At 39.8% G+C, this 17,874-nt stretch overlaps 1 protein-coding gene across 2 annotated transcripts; it reads right to left on the bottom strand.

Annotated features, from left to right (window-relative positions):
* Positions 1 to 88: 88 nt before the first annotated feature.
* LOC141427359 (uncharacterized) lies at positions 89 to 16,252 on the bottom strand. 2 transcript variants are annotated; one of them, XM_074086697.1, is made up of 10 exons: positions 16,119 to 16,252; positions 9,112 to 9,241; positions 7,817 to 7,960; positions 7,157 to 7,377; positions 6,181 to 6,717; positions 5,319 to 5,660; positions 3,640 to 3,880; positions 2,847 to 3,027; positions 2,276 to 2,394; positions 89 to 1,370 (listed from the first exon to the last, which is right to left on the bottom strand). In XM_074086697.1, the coding sequence occupies exons 2-10, from the start codon at positions 9,224 to 9,226 to the stop codon at positions 1,042 to 1,044; spliced, it is 2,229 nt and encodes a 742-aa protein (XP_073942798.1). In that variant the 5' UTR covers positions 9,227 to 9,241; positions 16,119 to 16,252; the 3' UTR covers positions 89 to 1,041. The 2 variants fall into 2 exon arrangements, with proteins under 2 accessions (XP_073942798.1, XP_073942799.1); XM_074086698.1 differs by lacking the exon at positions 16,119 to 16,252 and adding an exon at positions 15,976 to 16,079.
* Positions 16,253 to 17,874: the final 1,622 nt, after the last annotated feature.

Below are 17,874 nucleotides of genomic sequence, written 5' to 3'. Positions count from 1 at the left end.
AGACGCGCTACATATCCATATATATATAAATAGGACAAGGCGTGGCTTTGCTGAGGAATTTTATCGTAATTATTAATGAACACAAACAAACGTGTCTTAAATCTTTATTGGTAGTTTTCAATTCTTATGATTACAGTGTTACTAAACCTATTGATAAATTTCAGCAAAAAGGAAATTTTCTTTGTACAGACCTACACAGTAAATATTTGGTATAAAACTTAAGTTAATGACTTAATTCGACCACGACTTAAAATAAACTTCTTGCACACCTCTATTCTAAGTTTACATTAGCACAAACTCTCAGCAAATGAGTTAGGTTAGATGATGCTTTTTCTCGCTTACTGTCTTGGCAGACATGCATTGCGTGCATTGCTTAGTGTTTCCTTATATCAGAATACATTGCTTATGTTAGTAATAAATAACAGCTTAAAAGTCGTTTTTTAATCCAACTGCTGGCCGGTATCTGAGAATTTGCCGTAAGCTCGTCAATCTATTCCGTTCAGCGTGTGCTAGGAACTCGTAAATTTACAGAATGTTGCAACCCAACCTTGTTACATTTAGGAGTCGTGACTTATTATAGTTTCTATAGATGGCACCGCTACCGTGTATACAAGCGATTAAAGTTATTCGAGTAGGTTGATCGGTGACGTTATGATGTAATTGAATTTTAGTATAGTTAACACGTTTGGAACAGTCAGCAAAGAGATAAAGGATCAAATCCCGGCTGGCACACCCGAAAACTTCGTTTTAAAAATCTTAATTACTACTTAGGTACATGAATGCAATGCAATATGATTTTGTTAACTGAATTGATCAAACAATCAATGGCAGCTTAGAGATTATATTATTTTTATTATAGTTCTTTACTTGGTTTTTATTTAAATTTATCATACCTACATCGGAGCATGCACACACGTATTGACGAATTATAGTGTGCTTCTTTACGCATGAGTCATCTGCACATTAGTTCCCCTACCTACTTGTTTGTTGCGAATTCATGTATTTATTTTAACCCGCTCAAAATGAGTATACTTTAGCGCTCTAATGCCGAGTCGTTCTCTTACGGAATGGCGGAGGACTAGCTACTTGAGAATTCGGAGGCCTAAGTGTACTGGTCGGATCTTCATTACTGGACGAGATACCGCTCTCGTCATTTGTTTCTTCTGGCTCAGGCGGTGTTACTATCTGTGGTATTTCCGGCTGCGATTGTGCGGATATCCGTGCGATTTCCGCGTCGACTTTAGCGACTAGTTGTTCGACTGCGGTAGGCCAACGGACAGCGGGGATGCTGTGGCCAGGAGACAGGCGTGCGTCCGTCATCACTGCCAGGCGGACTGAGTCTGCGTACTGGATCACTGTTAGAGACATGCCTGTGACAAAAGTATACAGTTATTACTGGTAAGGTGAAGTTTGTTCAGCAGGCAAAACTGTTGCTGGATTAGAGAGATACGGCCACGTTCCGAATTTTTAAACTGTTGGGGAGAAACTCGGCGAGTGGCAACCATCCTACTGATGACTTCCCCAACGAGTCTCCCACACCTATCGACACTAAATACAGTGTAAAGCGCTTTATGCCCACGCAGTAAGAGCGAAAAAGACCTCGATCGGCTCTGTCGACGCGTAACGACGTGTATCGACGGAAAAATGCCTTTTTCGCTCGTATAGCGTAAACATAAAGCGTTTTTTATCAGCTAAAGTCCATACCACGTCGATAGAAGTGGGAAGAGCCTGAGTCGCTAATTCCAACTGGTGGGCAATCTTGAAGACATCACACAGGACCGTGACGCTTGGAAGCACCTATTGCGAGCCTGTTGTCCTTGCTGAGGAGCGGCAGAACGTCATCATCATCAAGGCGTTATTGTGATTGGGTACAAATTATCACTCCGGAATAATATCCGTAATGATATTATCAGCTGTAGCGGTCGTGTGGCCATCCTTTCGTGTATGTTTTTTCCGCAAAACTTCATTCCTCCATCAATCTACCTCGGTCATATTAAGTGGGTGATAGACGTACAAACTTGAAGTACGCGGTTTGTAAGTTTGCGAGCTACGAGCAAGATTTCAAACCGGTTGGATCGCCGACGGTTCTAAAGTACGCGTAGTTACGGTGACACACAGGCGAAAAAGGTCGTCGAGCCAAAATACGCGTACTTGTTCGTGCGTCTATCACCCACTTTAGCGTGGTAATATTAGATTTAGAACACCTTAACTTCTAACATTGATTGAACATTGATTATATCATTATTTTAGGTAAGATTGTTATAGGTGAACTTACTAATATTAGCTTGCGGCGGGCGCCAATACACCACGCCATCGATGGAGTGTCCCCACAGCGTGGTCCGCGGCCGTGAGCCTACGGGCGCGTTTATTTCCGCATATGATACCGCGTATCTCCTAAAACAATCAAGAAATTATACATAACGAGTATTTAAAAATATTAAGCCCCTAAAAAATCCCATGCTCCTTATTTCCCCCTAAATTTAAGGGTAAAACCCCTAAGTTGGCACCCCTGGCGGGCGGGGAGGACACGTGGCAAGGGCGTCTCCGTCTCGTCGCCTGCAGGGCTAAGGTACTAAGGTACTACAAAACTCGAAACTCGAAGTTCGTGTCGTGCGGTCCCTCTGACACTCATACTATTTAACACGAAAGCGAGAGGGACGGTACGATACGAACTTCGAGTTTCGTAGTAGCCCTGCTGTTTGCTTTGGATCGTGTCGTTTTTATACATTAAGTATGAAAACTGATTCAAGGGGCGCCACGACTGCGTCGCGCTCACGTGTCACGTCTCTTCTGCATGGCTTTTGCCTAATACTTCGTATGACGCTAAACTGTATATACTATACTACCTCGACAGAAGATTCAAGGTGAGTCGTGCTAAGGGCGAGGGCACGGCGCGGGTGAGGGCGCCGTAGCGCGCCTGGGCGGCCCACGCGGCGGCCAGCGCGCCTTGCTGCTGGCACGCCTCCTCCACCACCGAAGCGATGCGACGCGGCGTCGCGCCCACCGGCAACGATAGACACACCATCCCTGTCAAGAATGCATCAATATTGTTCAAACTTGTCTCCACTCTGAAGTGGAGTGGGTGTGTTCGTAATTTTTTTGTTTTGAAATTATTTCAAGGTTTGAATTCTAAGGGCCTAAGCCTAAGAGCTAATAGTCTAGGTTTGATAGACTCGAAGAACCACTTGATGCATAAGTAGTCGATTAGTTAATAGGCGCAGGCAAGGTTTGAAGCTTGAATTAAGCCGTTAACGGAAAAGTGGAATAGCGACATAGCTAGGCGAATTAGCTCGTTGAAGTGGCAATAGGCAGGCCATATAGCACGGAGAACAGATGGCCGTTGGGGCCAATAAGTTTTCGAATGGAGACTGCGGGTCGGCAAACAGCAGCGTAGGACGTTCAGCAACGAGATGGACGGATGTCCTGGTTAAAGCCGCGGTTCACAGTGGACGCACGCCACTTCCTACTGAAGCAACTGAAGGTCTATGGGGAAGTCTATATATGTCCTACAGGTAGACGTCCTACGACTGATATGATTATTATGATGATGATGATTGTTTAAAAAAAACTTTCGATTGAGATATTTTGAGATATCCAGTCTCATCGATGCCTCAATTTCAAATAAACTTTGTGATGTACCTCCAGTTTGCGACTTCTTATACTTCTTCCCGTCTCCCTCAGCAAATGTGAACAGGAAGTCTTCTGTGGCTGCTCGCGCTGTCGTGAGCACAGTTTCTGGTGCTCTGTTATGGGAGAGGTCAAAGAATGCCCTTAGGGCTTCTGTGGCGGCGTAGAGAGCCACGTCTGAGGAAGAAACGCCGAGGGCTCGCGCGGCGCGCTCCATGGATGCGCGGGAGACTGGACGGGACCAGGATGCTACCTGAAAAGCGGTAAGCTCAAGTTATATTTAGAAGAACTGGGTAGTGAGTCAAGAAAAATGTCATATTCTATTCTATTTAGTCCGGCAGTTAGATATCAGAAAATATTGGAATAGTACATTACTGCAGAGGCCGCGAAATAGGGGATTGCCGGCCGAGCAGTTATACCTAGATGGACAAGTGTTAACGAGGCCATCTAGAGATAATATGAGGCCGACAATCCCTGTTCGCGGACAAGGCTTATATACCTAGTGCTTTCCTCAAATAAATCCAAGCAAATAATACCGTGTCACTTGGTGATGAGATGAACTCATATCGGAAACAATAACACTTAAGTATTTGAATTAAAACCGCATAAGTAAGTATATGTTTTTTTTCTATTCCCGCTAAAATACTCTTTTTCAGCTATTTTTTGTAAGTTGTTCGGGTTAAGTTTTTGCCACCAAATCTTGAGATGATATATTTATTAAAAAATTACGATACCTTATTAATTGGTTACTTAAATGAATCTTTAACAATAAATGTCAATCCTTGCTTTTTATAACGAATACCAGATTTAATCTAGTTAAATTAGATTAAAAAGTAAATACACATGTACGAACTACCTATGTTTTTCTTAATTGGCAGTATGCCATAGATAGTCAATAAAATAAATATAAAACCCACTGAACAAAATGCAATCTCTTTGCTGGTCATGGCCTGCATTGTTGTATGAAATCAAATAATCCAATTTGAAATTAGAACGAATCTTCAATAAGTGCTATACAAAGACGTACTTGGCGTTCTATTACCACGAAGATAAAGAAAGGACGATATTTCCTTGGATGTTTGAGAATAGTTATTTGTGTCACAAGGGAGCAAAATGGTGTATTTACGGCGAGGGCGTTAATTGAATCCAGAATGTAGCGAAGGATTCTACGATATATAAAGTAGAATCTTGAGCGTAATGAGGGATTCAAGTGTTAACGCCCACGATGAAAATAATTTTGCTCCCGAGTGGCTCATACCTACAACTTTTCACACCGAGCATTAAGAAACTTGAAAAAAATAATTCTAAATATTATTAAAAGACAACCGGCATAGAAAATGGCGTGGCTTTACAATTATCAACTTCAAAAAATGGCATTTGCAATAAAACACTTAGAAAAGCCTTGAACAGAAAAGTTGCACTTTGCTCCCTCTCGCCAGAGAGGAAAAGTTACTTTTCTGAAGGAGAGGTGTGAAAAACGTTTTTTTTTATCAAACACAAAATTACAAAATTCGCGATTCGGGGCCCGTGATATCCTCATAATTTTTTGTTTAGTTAATTACTAAGGAAAAAATATGTACTTGTCCAATATTTTTTGATAAATTAACTGACGGCCTACAGTTAATTCGTCAAAAAATATTGGACAAGTAACGTATCTTTTTAATTGAGAAAAGAAAATAGCAGTAACGAACCTTCCTGCCACACAAGTTAACCGTTTGTAACTGATGTCGTTGGCCATCATCAGCCCCAATGGTATCAGTCCACAGCGTAGCTGGAGTTTTATATACTTGGAGCACAGTTCGCCACGCCTCGCACGCCGCGCGAGCAGACAACTGCCCCAAACCCGCGTACTTCCACGTCAACGTATTGGGATATATCACTTGGCCAGTTCGTTTTAGTTCTTTGAGGGCCCTCATTTCATCGCGGATACGAAGCGGCAGCCTGAGCAGGCCTCGCGTCATGGTCAATGCGAAACCAAACGCTCGTCGCGGCCATTTTCGAGGATCTGCTGTGACTAGTGGAGAAAATAATACCTGAAATACGATTAAGATGGTGTATTAAAAAAAACGCACTGGGGCAGGGTTCGGTAAAATTCTGTAGGTATCTATGATTATCCAGTGTTAACAGAGCCCCTCTCCTAAGCAAAATGTACGCAGTGTTGGGCGGGTAATTTTAGATGTTTACTGAAATTGGCAGACAGACATAAAAAATAAATTTCTAGACTTTTCTTATTGGTTGTGCTAGATAAGACTTTCGTACCAAATTTCAAGTTGCGATGACAACTGGATAAGTACCCTACAGGCTTTGATTCTCCGGTAATTTGTATGGACGCACTTTTTTAATGACCTAATCCTTTGATTGTGCTGACTTATGTTTGATTTTTTTAACGTTCCATAAGGGTAGCAGACCTGAGTATTTGATATTAATTTAAGCTTGATGCCTCCACAAATTTCTGAGGAAAAGTTATTGACAGACAGTTGGACAACAAAGTGATTATAATATTGAGGTACGGAATCCTAAAAATCATCTTACGTAACATAATGTTTTGTTAACCTTTGGTATAGTCAGATTCCTCCTTTTGCATTCGCGTTGAACAGCAGCAAGGAGAGTCGTAGCAGTCACAGGGGCGACGTTTCTAAATTCATCAGATGATCTTCTTTTACTGAGTTCCCTCAACGCGCTAGTAGCGGATATAAGGACCAAGCCTGCCACATGGAATACACCCGGTAACGTTTTATGGGCGCGAGGACTCTCTACTGGATCGTATTCGGAGATAAACTCATTCCACGCGTTAGACAAACTGTCATTTAGCTTCTCTATTAATTCTGGTATAGCCGTAGGTGTCGGCAACAGCTTGTTCAAGGAGCTTTCTTGTGTATACTCAGTATGCACTGGCATTTCCGAGGCCTTCAACTGCCCCACCATCAGCAAGTCGCCGATGTTGATGGACTTTTTCCCAGAAAGGAGGAGGTGATGCACGCGGACCAATATGTGGTATTTCGGCTCCGGTGATGTGCAAGGGATAATGATATACTGCCAGGGCGGCTGTTCGCTCGGAAAATATTTGGATACAATTTCGCTGACGTATTCCTGCAAGAGCAGAGTATGGATTAAAAATTAATTGAATTGGAATTCCTGAAAAATTAGATACAGACACACAGTCCTTAGACTTTGACCTCTCGTAACCCACACTACGTGTTCTATCGGTCAATAAATCTTTATGCACTAAAGTTGGAGCCTAAAAATTCTAGCTGATTAGGTACGACTTCTCAAGAAGTAGTTAGTTGTTAACATTCGTCAGTTCCAGAGCTAACAACTGCCAGATCTATGGATCATGGATTCAACATGAATAAAGTCTCATCATCATCATCATCAATATCAGCCGTAGGACGTCCACTGTTGGACGTAGGCCTCCCACATGGACCTCCAGTTGCTTCAGTTGGAAGCGGCATGCATCCACCTTGAACCCGGCTTTAACCAGGTCATCCGTCCATCTCGTAAAGTCAGGTAAGTACAAACAAGAGCCTACATGGATATTACTGTCAGTGACCGGACGGCCCCGATGCACGCTGCTGGCGACGACGATGTGGTTGTCTGCGTTGAACGTGTGGTCAGCACTCCACGCGTAGTTGCCCCAACAGGACACCAGCAAATGGCGCAGTCGCGGGAACGTCAGCTCGCCATTCTTGTCCCGATGCTCGATCACGTGGTGGTTGAGCTGTTGCTTTATTAATGCTGCCTTAAGTTCGCCTGAAACGTGACAGTTCAAGCTGTATAACATAAAATAAGCTGGTTAGTTTTATAGGAGATCTGAAAACCAGCGGTGGGGCTTGCGCAACACTGGTGAGTTGATCCTTTAAATACTGTTCGGTGTTCTTTCAAAATGTTTTCCTTCATAGACAACAGAAAACCGGCCAGATAAAAATCGAGTTAGCACTCGAAGGGTTCCGTTGGTATCAAGAAAAAACGCTGATAAATCACTTCTTGTACGAAGTATCTCCTTAAATTTTAACTTTATTTCATTGACTTAATTGTAACATTGTATCTGTGAAAAACTCAAATGTTGACCCATTACCATCTAAAAGATAGGTAAAGCCTCGTTTCGGATAGACAAACAGCGGAGCCTTAATATATAGTTGTGCTCCCGTTCGCACTTGTGTATGGAACCCTACAAAACTGAAGTCATTACCTTTCACCGTCAGCATAACATTGATGATGCCTTGGTTCCGATGCGTATCCAGCAGCGAGCGAACGGTGTCGATGCGGATAAACTCCAGGGTCGGGTAGCGGCTCGACAGCAGTTTCAGCCATAGGTGCTTGCTCACACTCACCACTAGAAAAAATAATAAATATCTTCTTGAGCCTAACCTTTTTTAACAGATTTAGTACTTAATAAGACCTAAACGTGGGTCACCAGCCGAGTTATTTTGGATATGATTTCAACATTCTTAAAATTCTTTATTCCATGAACAATTTGTGTTTTATAAAGTAAATTCGGCCGTTATTATTAGTGTTAGTTTGTTATTTTTTAAAGTACACGAGGACTCACGAGGATATACCGCCTCTCCCTGTAGTTTCACTCGTGTGAATCATTAGGTCTTGGCGCGCATTGGGTCAATTCTATGGTAGGCAGCAGTTAGCGCCGCAGCAGCGCACCACCACCCCCTACAGCAGGGTAGATAGCACTAGCGCCACCTACCCTGCTACCTTGTGCCTACCTACTCAATGCACGTCATAGGGTCTGTTAGTGAGTTTAAATTCCGGGACTTTACTAAATTTATGTCGGAATCGGAACTCCTAATAATTATAATTACAACGTAGTCTCCTTGAACATTATACGAAGCTTTATATTCTGGTATTTTATCTCATCCCAGCCTAGCAAAGCTCGTGGTAAATTTCAAATGTAATTCCGCACATGAATTTCGAAAACTCAGAGGTGCGAGCCGGGGTTTGAACCCACGACCCTCTGTTTGAGAGGCGATAGATCAAACCACTAGGCCACCACGGCTTTTTATCTATATCGGGATAAAAATAAGTTCTACAAATTCGTATGATTCTTTATGAGCATAAATTACCTACCTACGAAGAGTTTGTAACAACTAATAATGAGTTTACTAAACTCAAACTATTTTGTTTATCTGTGTACTTAAGAATTACAGAGCAACATTCATGCTGATGTAGCCCTAGAAAGGGAATCTTACTAGTGGGTACAGTCAGTCAGCATTAATATGTGCCACAGCGGAGCATGCAAAAATATATGACACGTTCCCAAGAAAGAGAGTCGTATCAGATATTTATGCACGCATGTTATGTCAGATATTGGTACAGTACCACTACCATGAGTTTACAATGACCGTAACTCGATAGCGACGACGTAAATTATTTGTATGGAGAATGTACAGCGCCTCTATAAATAATTTACGCCGTGGCTATCGAGAACGGTCACCGCAAACTCATGGTAGTGGTACTGGTGACTTATAATACCTAAGTAAGATATGGCCAGTGCCGGCAGCGCTGACACGGCCAGCCAAAACGCGCAGCACGTGCGAGCCTCCTGCGCCAGCCGCGTGCGCAGAGACACCCGCTGCGCCGTCACCATCTCTTGTTATTATTCCTGGAAACAACATAATTACTCAGTTAGATATTTACTTTTCTTTGCTTAGCTTGTAATTTTCTCTCTGTGTAGGTAACTGTTTTCTGCATCGTTTACTATGGTGGTGTACCACAGTGTGTACAATAATATATTAACGACGCTCACCATCTTACCCTTTAAACCCTTTATAGCATTGATTGACTGTCCTATTTGATTTTCAAGTTAAGTAGGTAACTTCATAATTATTGTATTCTTAACATACGTTATTCTGACGTTAAGCTCTTCCCCCTTCTGCAACGACTGTCGCCATGGCGGGCCGCTATTTTATATTTAAGTCTACAGAATATGAGGGATATGTCTACAGAGTCGGTAAGCCTTCAGAATATGTGCTTACAAATACGAACGTTATACTTTTACAAACGAGTATACAAGTACAAATTATGTATTACAAATAATATTAAGTATAGCAAAAATTTTAAAAAATATCTGAACACGCTTCTACGCCATAAACAACAGAGTCGTATGTTTTTGATCAAATGTTTGCTCACAAGATGCTCACAAGTTTATGAACTCGACTGTACCTACCATGAAGTGATCTAGCACTTTGTTTTTCGTCCTTGCCTCTCCGCTCAAATTGCAATCTACAAAATCTAAGCAGTTTGACGCCAGAGATGGTAACACGGCTTTATGTTCATCAGGCGTAGGTAATTATTTCCGATTGATTCAAATACTCGTAGGTATTCAAATATTAACACTGTCATCCGTGACTAAGGACCAAAGAGTATAAGTAGGTACCTATAAGGACTTTCTCTATAGGTACTAATACTCTTTGCTAAGGACCTACAGAAAACGTATGCATTGAAATAATACATAATGGAAACAGATATCCCGAAGTAGGTTAATATGTAGAAAACATAAGTCTATTGGCCTCAAATATACAGAGTGATTAGGGAGACGTGAGCAGGACCGACTCTACCGGAGTTCTTTTGATATAGGCTACTATTTATAACGCACTATATTAGAGAGATAACGTTACTTTTTATAGTAGATTGTTCAACAAGGGACTAAAACAAGCCATAATGACACGAGATGTTTAGCCACCCGAGCAGAGCCAGGGTGGCTATAGTTCGAGTGGCATTATGGTTGTTTATAGTTAAACACTCTATTTTTCACTTTGAATGCGGGGAAAAAAACAATGTTTTGTGCAAAATTACAATATTACTTTTTCAAAACGTACGCTCGACTAATGGACAGGCCATCTGTTCAAAATTCAAATAGCAAAAAAAAATTGTTGCGCGGTTTTATCTTTTCTTTTATAGTTTATGAAGTGACGCTTTAAAGCAAACTATTTGAAAACTAATTGGACTATGCATAATAAAATGAATTAATCCTTAATATAATTAAATAGGTTCAAATTCGTTTAATTGTGATGTTTCACGAAATTAAATCGTGTTTTTTTTTTACTATTTTTGCACAGTTGCCATTTTGAGATTATTTCCACGCCTAAAGATCTTCGATTCACAAACACTGTGTTGGCTGTTTAGGGAATAAAAACCGGCCAAGAGCGTGTCGGACACGCCCAAAATAGGGTTCCGTAGCCATTACGAAAAAATTAAGTAATATTTTTCAAAGGATTTCGTATTTTACACGGAATCTTCCAAGTCTAGGTATATTTTATACCTTAGGCTGCTATTTACTCTTAAACTACTAATAATTCTCAAGAAAACTTAGCCGTTATAGTTTTCCTTGAAAGTTTGATATACTTACTACCATTCTAAATTATTTTTAATTTTTCCACCCATCGGTTTAGATTTTAGAGGGGGGGAGGCTCGATTTTAATGAAAATTTGCACTTTACAAATTACAGCTTTCTAGCATTGATAGTCCCTAAGCAAAGCCGCGGACGGACAGACAGACAGACAGACAGACATGGCGAATCTATAAGGGTTACGTTTTGGCTATTTTGGCTCCGGAACCCTAAAAAGGAGCTTTAGTCCCGACATGCATGAGACAAACAAACAAAAAGTAACATTTTAAGAGCATGAGAAGTGAAAAAACCCTCTTCAATTTTATTAGGGGTATGGGTTTACTTAAATTAAATATGATTGTAACGATCCATTATCAATCACTGAGAGTATGTCGGGGACGTGCTCACGTCTCCTGAATGACCCAGTATTTTCCTTCCTAGTGTAAATTTAACTCGAAGAAACGTCGAAGATAATTAGATAACATTGAAACATGTTTATAAATAGTTAAACTTACAACTGAAATAATGAAAACACGGATTTGATATGGCCGACTTCTGCTTATCTAGCTGATTGTGGTTGAGGTGTCGTTAAATTTCGTGGGCTACCTTTGAACCGGTAAAGTTTCGCCGATAACATTTTTAATATTGCACTACTTATTGTAGGTACATCCATTTTATGAGGAATAGGGGTTGCTCCTATTTGGTGCAACAGGTCTCCATTAGGGATATTCGATATACATCGATGCATCGAAAACATCGATGTTTACAATGCGACACATCGAATTAATCCGATGTTTTGAAAAGCTATCGATATACTCGATGTATCCGATTTATCGATGATAACCAGTTAATTTCACAAAAACTCAAGTTTGACCACTAAATTTGTAATAATGTACATCTCAAAACAGGTATCTTTTCAAAGTGAATGGTTTTGTATTACTTACAGATTATGAAAGGAGTTAGATCTATTATTTTATGAAAGATTAAAATCGAAACTTTAATAAAATAATGGCTTTGGCTCTTTTCATAACCGTCATATACGAAAATTTTCACTGAAATATTATCTGTTTTGAGATGTACGACTTTTCACATGACTACAGCTTTGTAATATATTAGAAAAAGTACTCGATGTTTACAAACCATCGATGTTTTCATCCGATACATCGAAATACATCGATGTACAGTTCCGATTTATCGAATCGAAAAAAACATCGATGTTTTTTAAAGTGGATACCCCTAGTCTCCATTGCCATACAGCGGGGAATGCTTGTGGTATTATGCGGACGTTTGAGCTGGGAACGAAGAAGGGGGGAGGGTTTTAGGCTAGGTTTTATGACGAAGCATGTTGCGGATGATGGTTTATAATACGAGTTTAATTTATTAACGAAGCTTGTCGCTGATATTTTTATTCTGTACTAGATATTGCCCGCGAATGTCCGAGTAGAATTGGCTTAATAGTAATCCCGCGGTAACTGCAATTTTCCGGGACTCAAACTATCTGTATACCGAATTTCATCTAAATCGGTTCAGCGATTTGGACGTGAAGAGTTCAGACTTAAAAACTTTTGTATTTATTTATTGCAAGCTTTTATTTAGTTTCACCTGTCCCGTTGTCTGTTTGTCTGTCTGTCTATCTGTCTGTCTGTAGTCAAATCTTGCAAGTTATATTTGATCAACTTCCAGTAGTCAGATTGACTTGAAATTTGGAATACTTATGTAAATCGTGTGACAATACAATAATCTAGTAGTGACATCCTGATAGTCCAGCCAGGATCGTCTCCGCAGGACGGAACTCTTCAAAAAAAAGTACAGTCAGCAAAAAAGCTTGTATTTAAAATTAAATTTTTATGGTTAGTTCATATTAGTGGGATTACAACAGTCCTGCACCAGTGCTTACGGAGCTTGTTGCGGATTATGATTTGTATTTATTGGTGTTTGTGAATATATGTTTTGTTTCTTTTTTGTTGACGGGACTATAAAAAGTGAACAAAACCATGCTGCGCGCGCGTCGACGCGATCTCGCTTCTCCCATGCTAAGTTCGAATCACTTTCACCTGCGCAGTGAAAGGTTTAAGTATATGTTTGCGTACGAACGTTATTATAATTTATGGAATTTACTATAGAAATTTATGAAAATGGATTGTTTTTCGTAAGTTCAATAAGTCTATAAGTTGTCTCTTGTGAAATTAGAATTGACCACATCGCTAGAGATCATGTAGATAATTATTTTATGTTTCATTCGCGCCCCTGGGGGCTACTACGAAATTAGAAAATCGAAGTTCGTATTGTACCTACCGTTCCTCTCACTCTCGTATTAATTAAGTAATAGGTATACTCAGCGGCACAAAATTTGGCCCACTTTTCATACAAAATTACCGATTCTGCATATTTTTTGCCGCTTAGTATATTAGCGTCAACGGTTTGCACTTCGTAGTATGTATAGGGCCTGCGGGCAGGCTGGGCTACTAGTTCCTCTATACAACGATGATGTAGGCGTTCCAAAACTATTCGCCACAGTACATCTTGACTCCTGCTATCAGCTGACCCGAGTGAGATAGCGTTATCACCACTCTCACATGCTTTGTAATAGGTCAGCTCGACGATCGTATGTAACAAATAAACAAACAAATAAAAATCAGTTTTGACTGTCAATGTAGGACGTAAGTTGCATGTAGGTACAATAAGTCTTCAAGTAACCATCATCATCATATGTAATGTGTCACTGCTGTTATATATTTTCTTTTCTTTTTTTTTTCTTTCTTTCATCAATCATTGTAGGGGAGAGTAACCTATATTGAACCGGTGCTTAAATTGGACCACTTCTGTATTTCCACCAAATTACACTATTTATTTACACTTGCAACAAAAAGTGAAGCGATGACAGTTGTACAAACAGTGTTTTTTGCCAGTGTAAATAAATTGTGTAATTTGGTGGAAATACAGAAGTGGTCCAATTTAAGCGCCGGTTCAATATAGGTTACTCTCCCTTACCTACTTCCAATCGTTTATATCTATAACAAAGTGCAAAGGTAATTTTCATGTAAAATAGCCTTTGCTAAAATCGCGCTTGATGATGATAAGTGAAGATGCGGCCTAAAGTGGAACACACTTATCTAGTAAACTCTTATTCACCCTGGATTTCAGAGTGGCTGATTTCTAAACTAAGACGCAGTATGGGAATTCCACTCATCTGTTGCTCAAATAATAAATAACCGACGAGCGAAAACGCTTTCTGTTGGAATGCTGACAACGTGCGAATACCTCGCCTACCTCTGATTAACCGATGAACTAAAGGAGTTTCGACTGCAAATAAAGACTAGGTACCTAATCTAATCCTTTCATGCAACGGCGTAATCTAGTCTGCATCAAATGTAAAACAGAACTGCTAGAAAATGTTGAGCTGAGGCACAAAGATTGACAATGGCTGTTGGATGGAGATATAGCACCCATTTTCAAGTGCTCGTAATAAGTCACCGTGGGGTGCCGTTCAATCGTCATACAAACTTTTAGCACAATATCATAATATTCATTTAGCATAAAAACGGATTTCATATTTTTACCGAGCATAAGCAATGAGCAAAGCAAAGCCAAGCAATGGGACGTATGTAGGCTGGGATGATAATGAAACGGATTATCTCGCAATTTGGTACGGTTTCTAGTGGAAAACCTCCCTCCGCCTCTCCCCCCGGGCGATGTTGGGTGAGATTTAACTCCTCACATAAACACCTCACCTAATCTATGGATAACACGGATTATAACCTAATTAATGTAATATGATGAGTCGATATCTCCGCTTCGAACTTCGATTCTGTCCTATGGAAGCGCAACCTTATGCTTGCTTGTAAAAGAGGATAGAATATCACTTGTGGCTTGTGGCGTTTACGTTTAGCTAACATCGGGCAGTCAAAAAGTAGTAGTAGGTAAAGGCTAAGAAACGCAGTATTTACCTTTTCATAGTCAATTTCGCTATGATTTATTTGGCAGATGTATAAAATGGTTATCAATCAGTAGCACAAAGGTTCCACCTTGGTACGCGATTTAGTTTATTTGGCCGTCATGAGATGATTGTCTATAAGAAGTCAATAGAACATTAGGTATGAATATTTTTTGTTCTGACGCTGTTGAATTTGAAAGAGGATTTGGGCCTCGTCTGTTATTACCCCAACTATGAAATTCAGGGACCTTAGGCTCACTTTTCCATGCGTATAACGATGTGAATTGAGCTCGATGACATCCAGCTTTAGGGGGATATTTTTGAAATCATATATGTAGTTAAATACCATTCGACAACAGCAACGGTGAAAAATAGTTGAAATACTAGGTACGAGAAGATTAGGAGAAAATTGCAGACAGTAGAACATTTAATTTGAACTGTAGTTGTGCAGAAATACTTAGATTGATTTAAAAATCGTTCTTGCTTTTGGATTAAAACGTCGCCGCCACTTCGATGTCTCCAACTAAATGGGTACTGTAATAAAACCAGAATCACTTCTTGTTAAGACGACATATTTATTATATTAATCAATCCTCCATTCACAGCTATCTTCGTCTCTTATCTATGGCAACCATAAAGTACTTAAAGCTAGGCATACACGTATGTAACAGGTACCTACTTATTTATTAAGTACTAGATATTACTTATAATCACAATATTGGTTTATTTTGACTGCTCGGAACTAATGTAATATTTGTCTGGTGAGACCAATGGGCCCATTATCTCTCACGATAAAACCATATCATGGGCAAATTAACACTAAGTACCTATCTGTTTTCTAATTTACGTTATTAATGAATACTGATGGATATTTGTAAATAAATAAATAAATATTGACGGTTTCATCTTTTGTTAGGTTTTGGAACAAAATCATCAAAATACGTTATTACTCGTATGAAACTAATAAAAGAATGTTGTTGAAAGCCAAGTTGTTTTTAAAAACGGACCTTAGCTTAGTAGCTATGACATTTCAACGCATATACTTAATGGAATAGGTATTTAGGTAACTACTTACGAAATATTAATCACATTTCTCATAATTATATTCTAATTATTATGAAACTCGCACTTTTGTTCGGGTCCGACTAACCTTTTCACTAAATCACCTAGCACTGCCAAATGTTTTTAGTTGACTACCCTCAACGAATAAAAACCTACCTGGCAACTTGACCTGGTGACGGCGGGAATTCCTTTTTCAAACTTGCAGTCACAGTAATCGCGGCGCGGTCGAAGTCGACAGACAAGTCTGACCGGACAGTGGACACCGACTGACCGCTGGCTGGCTTGCAACTGCCGGCCGCTCGAAGCGTGTTGCTACAGCGCTTATCTAAAACCAACACACAACGTTTGTTCCAACATTGGCGCTATGGGAACACTCGAAAAACAAGCGACTGTCAATTTCAAACAAATATCTAAGCAAAAGTTTATTGTCGAGTTCATAAAATTGTCAGCAAGAATTTGATCTAAACTATGTGAACACGACTCTATTATTAACGGCGTATACAGCGTGTTCAGAAAGTTATGTTTGATTGTTTTTTTCTCACAAGTATAAGGATTCGACTGTACTGAACTACAAATTGGCTCAAATATTTGCATGCAGTTTCGTGTTAATATTTGCTAAATTCACAAGGTTCAACAACACCTGGAGAGTTAATAATTTTTTCGCTCCGAGGTGAATTTTACATAATTATTTGTTTTACAATTCCGTAGACAACTGCCAAAAAATGGAACCATTGGTATGGCATTTTATTCGAAAACTACTTATTATTGTTAATTTGTTTTTTTTAAGCTCTCCCGTAAACCGTCTACAAATTTCTATAGTTAACAACAAGGCCTGTAGGTAGAGCACGTAAGTGCAATCACGCACAACCACAGTGCGGATTGCCTTAGCACGCGACGCTCATGCGCATCGAATGCAAGTCAAAGTATCACTTGTGGTATCACAGACATACAAACCCAATAAGTATCTAATCTTGATTCTACTCGTAGAGCTTGTCTAAAAATTTAAAATGACGCGCCCTACCACCGCATTTACGCACATGCGCAAATTCAGAATACAGACGGCATACGAGCATAAATGACATTGTTATTGGTCATTCAGTTCCCCGTTAGACTCTGATGTAGAAGCACGCATATTTAGGTTGCAAAAGCACCGTCAATATACTTTGAACTGCTACCGTACAACGGCTAACCGATAGTGTCTTTTCCAACCTCGACATTGGCGGAATCATCGATAGTATCGATGGAGCTATACTTTCAAGAATTGAATTGAATTGAATACATTGAACTGAAACAATTACTTTGCTCACCTCCGACCTTATGATAGCTACGTTTATGAAAGAAATGTGTGTTCATGCAGTTCCTCCACTTCTAAACTGTAAGAACAAACACAAACCCATCTATCACCATCCCTACGCTACACTGACATACACATTCTTATCTATGACACTGACGCGTTCCGAACTTAACCAGAACTCATCTTCAGAGCAACACAACCGTTCATCATGCTACCAGATGTTAGACTAACAAACCAAAACAAACGTTTTAATTTGTGACTGTAACTCCCTTAGTACCCACTACTTTATTTTACTCAAACAAACTACCCACGAAAAAAAAAACTTTAATCGTCACATAAAATTACCCTGAATTTTTATTTATTTACTGTTAAGGCGTGATTTATTAATCTTAACTGTTATTATTCAAATTAGACCCAACCAAGCCCTAGTAAGAGAGAAGATAGTTAATTTATTTGTATAAACTACACCCCCCTATTTCACCCCCTTAAGGGATGAATTTCTAAAAATCCTTTCTTAGTGCTCACTTACATCATAAAAAGAACCCCTGTACCAAATTTCAAGTTTCTAGCCCCAGCGGCTTGGGCTGTGCGTTGATCTATAAGTCAGTCAGTCAGTTT

The sequence above is a fragment of the Choristoneura fumiferana genome, chromosome 4, assembly GCF_025370935.1.
Source record: "Choristoneura fumiferana chromosome 4, NRCan_CFum_1, whole genome shotgun sequence".
Taxonomy (NCBI): domain Eukaryota; kingdom Metazoa; phylum Arthropoda; class Insecta; order Lepidoptera; family Tortricidae; genus Choristoneura; species Choristoneura fumiferana.
Note: the sequence above shows the minus strand (reverse complement) of the source record. Positions and strands in the feature narration are given on the sequence as shown.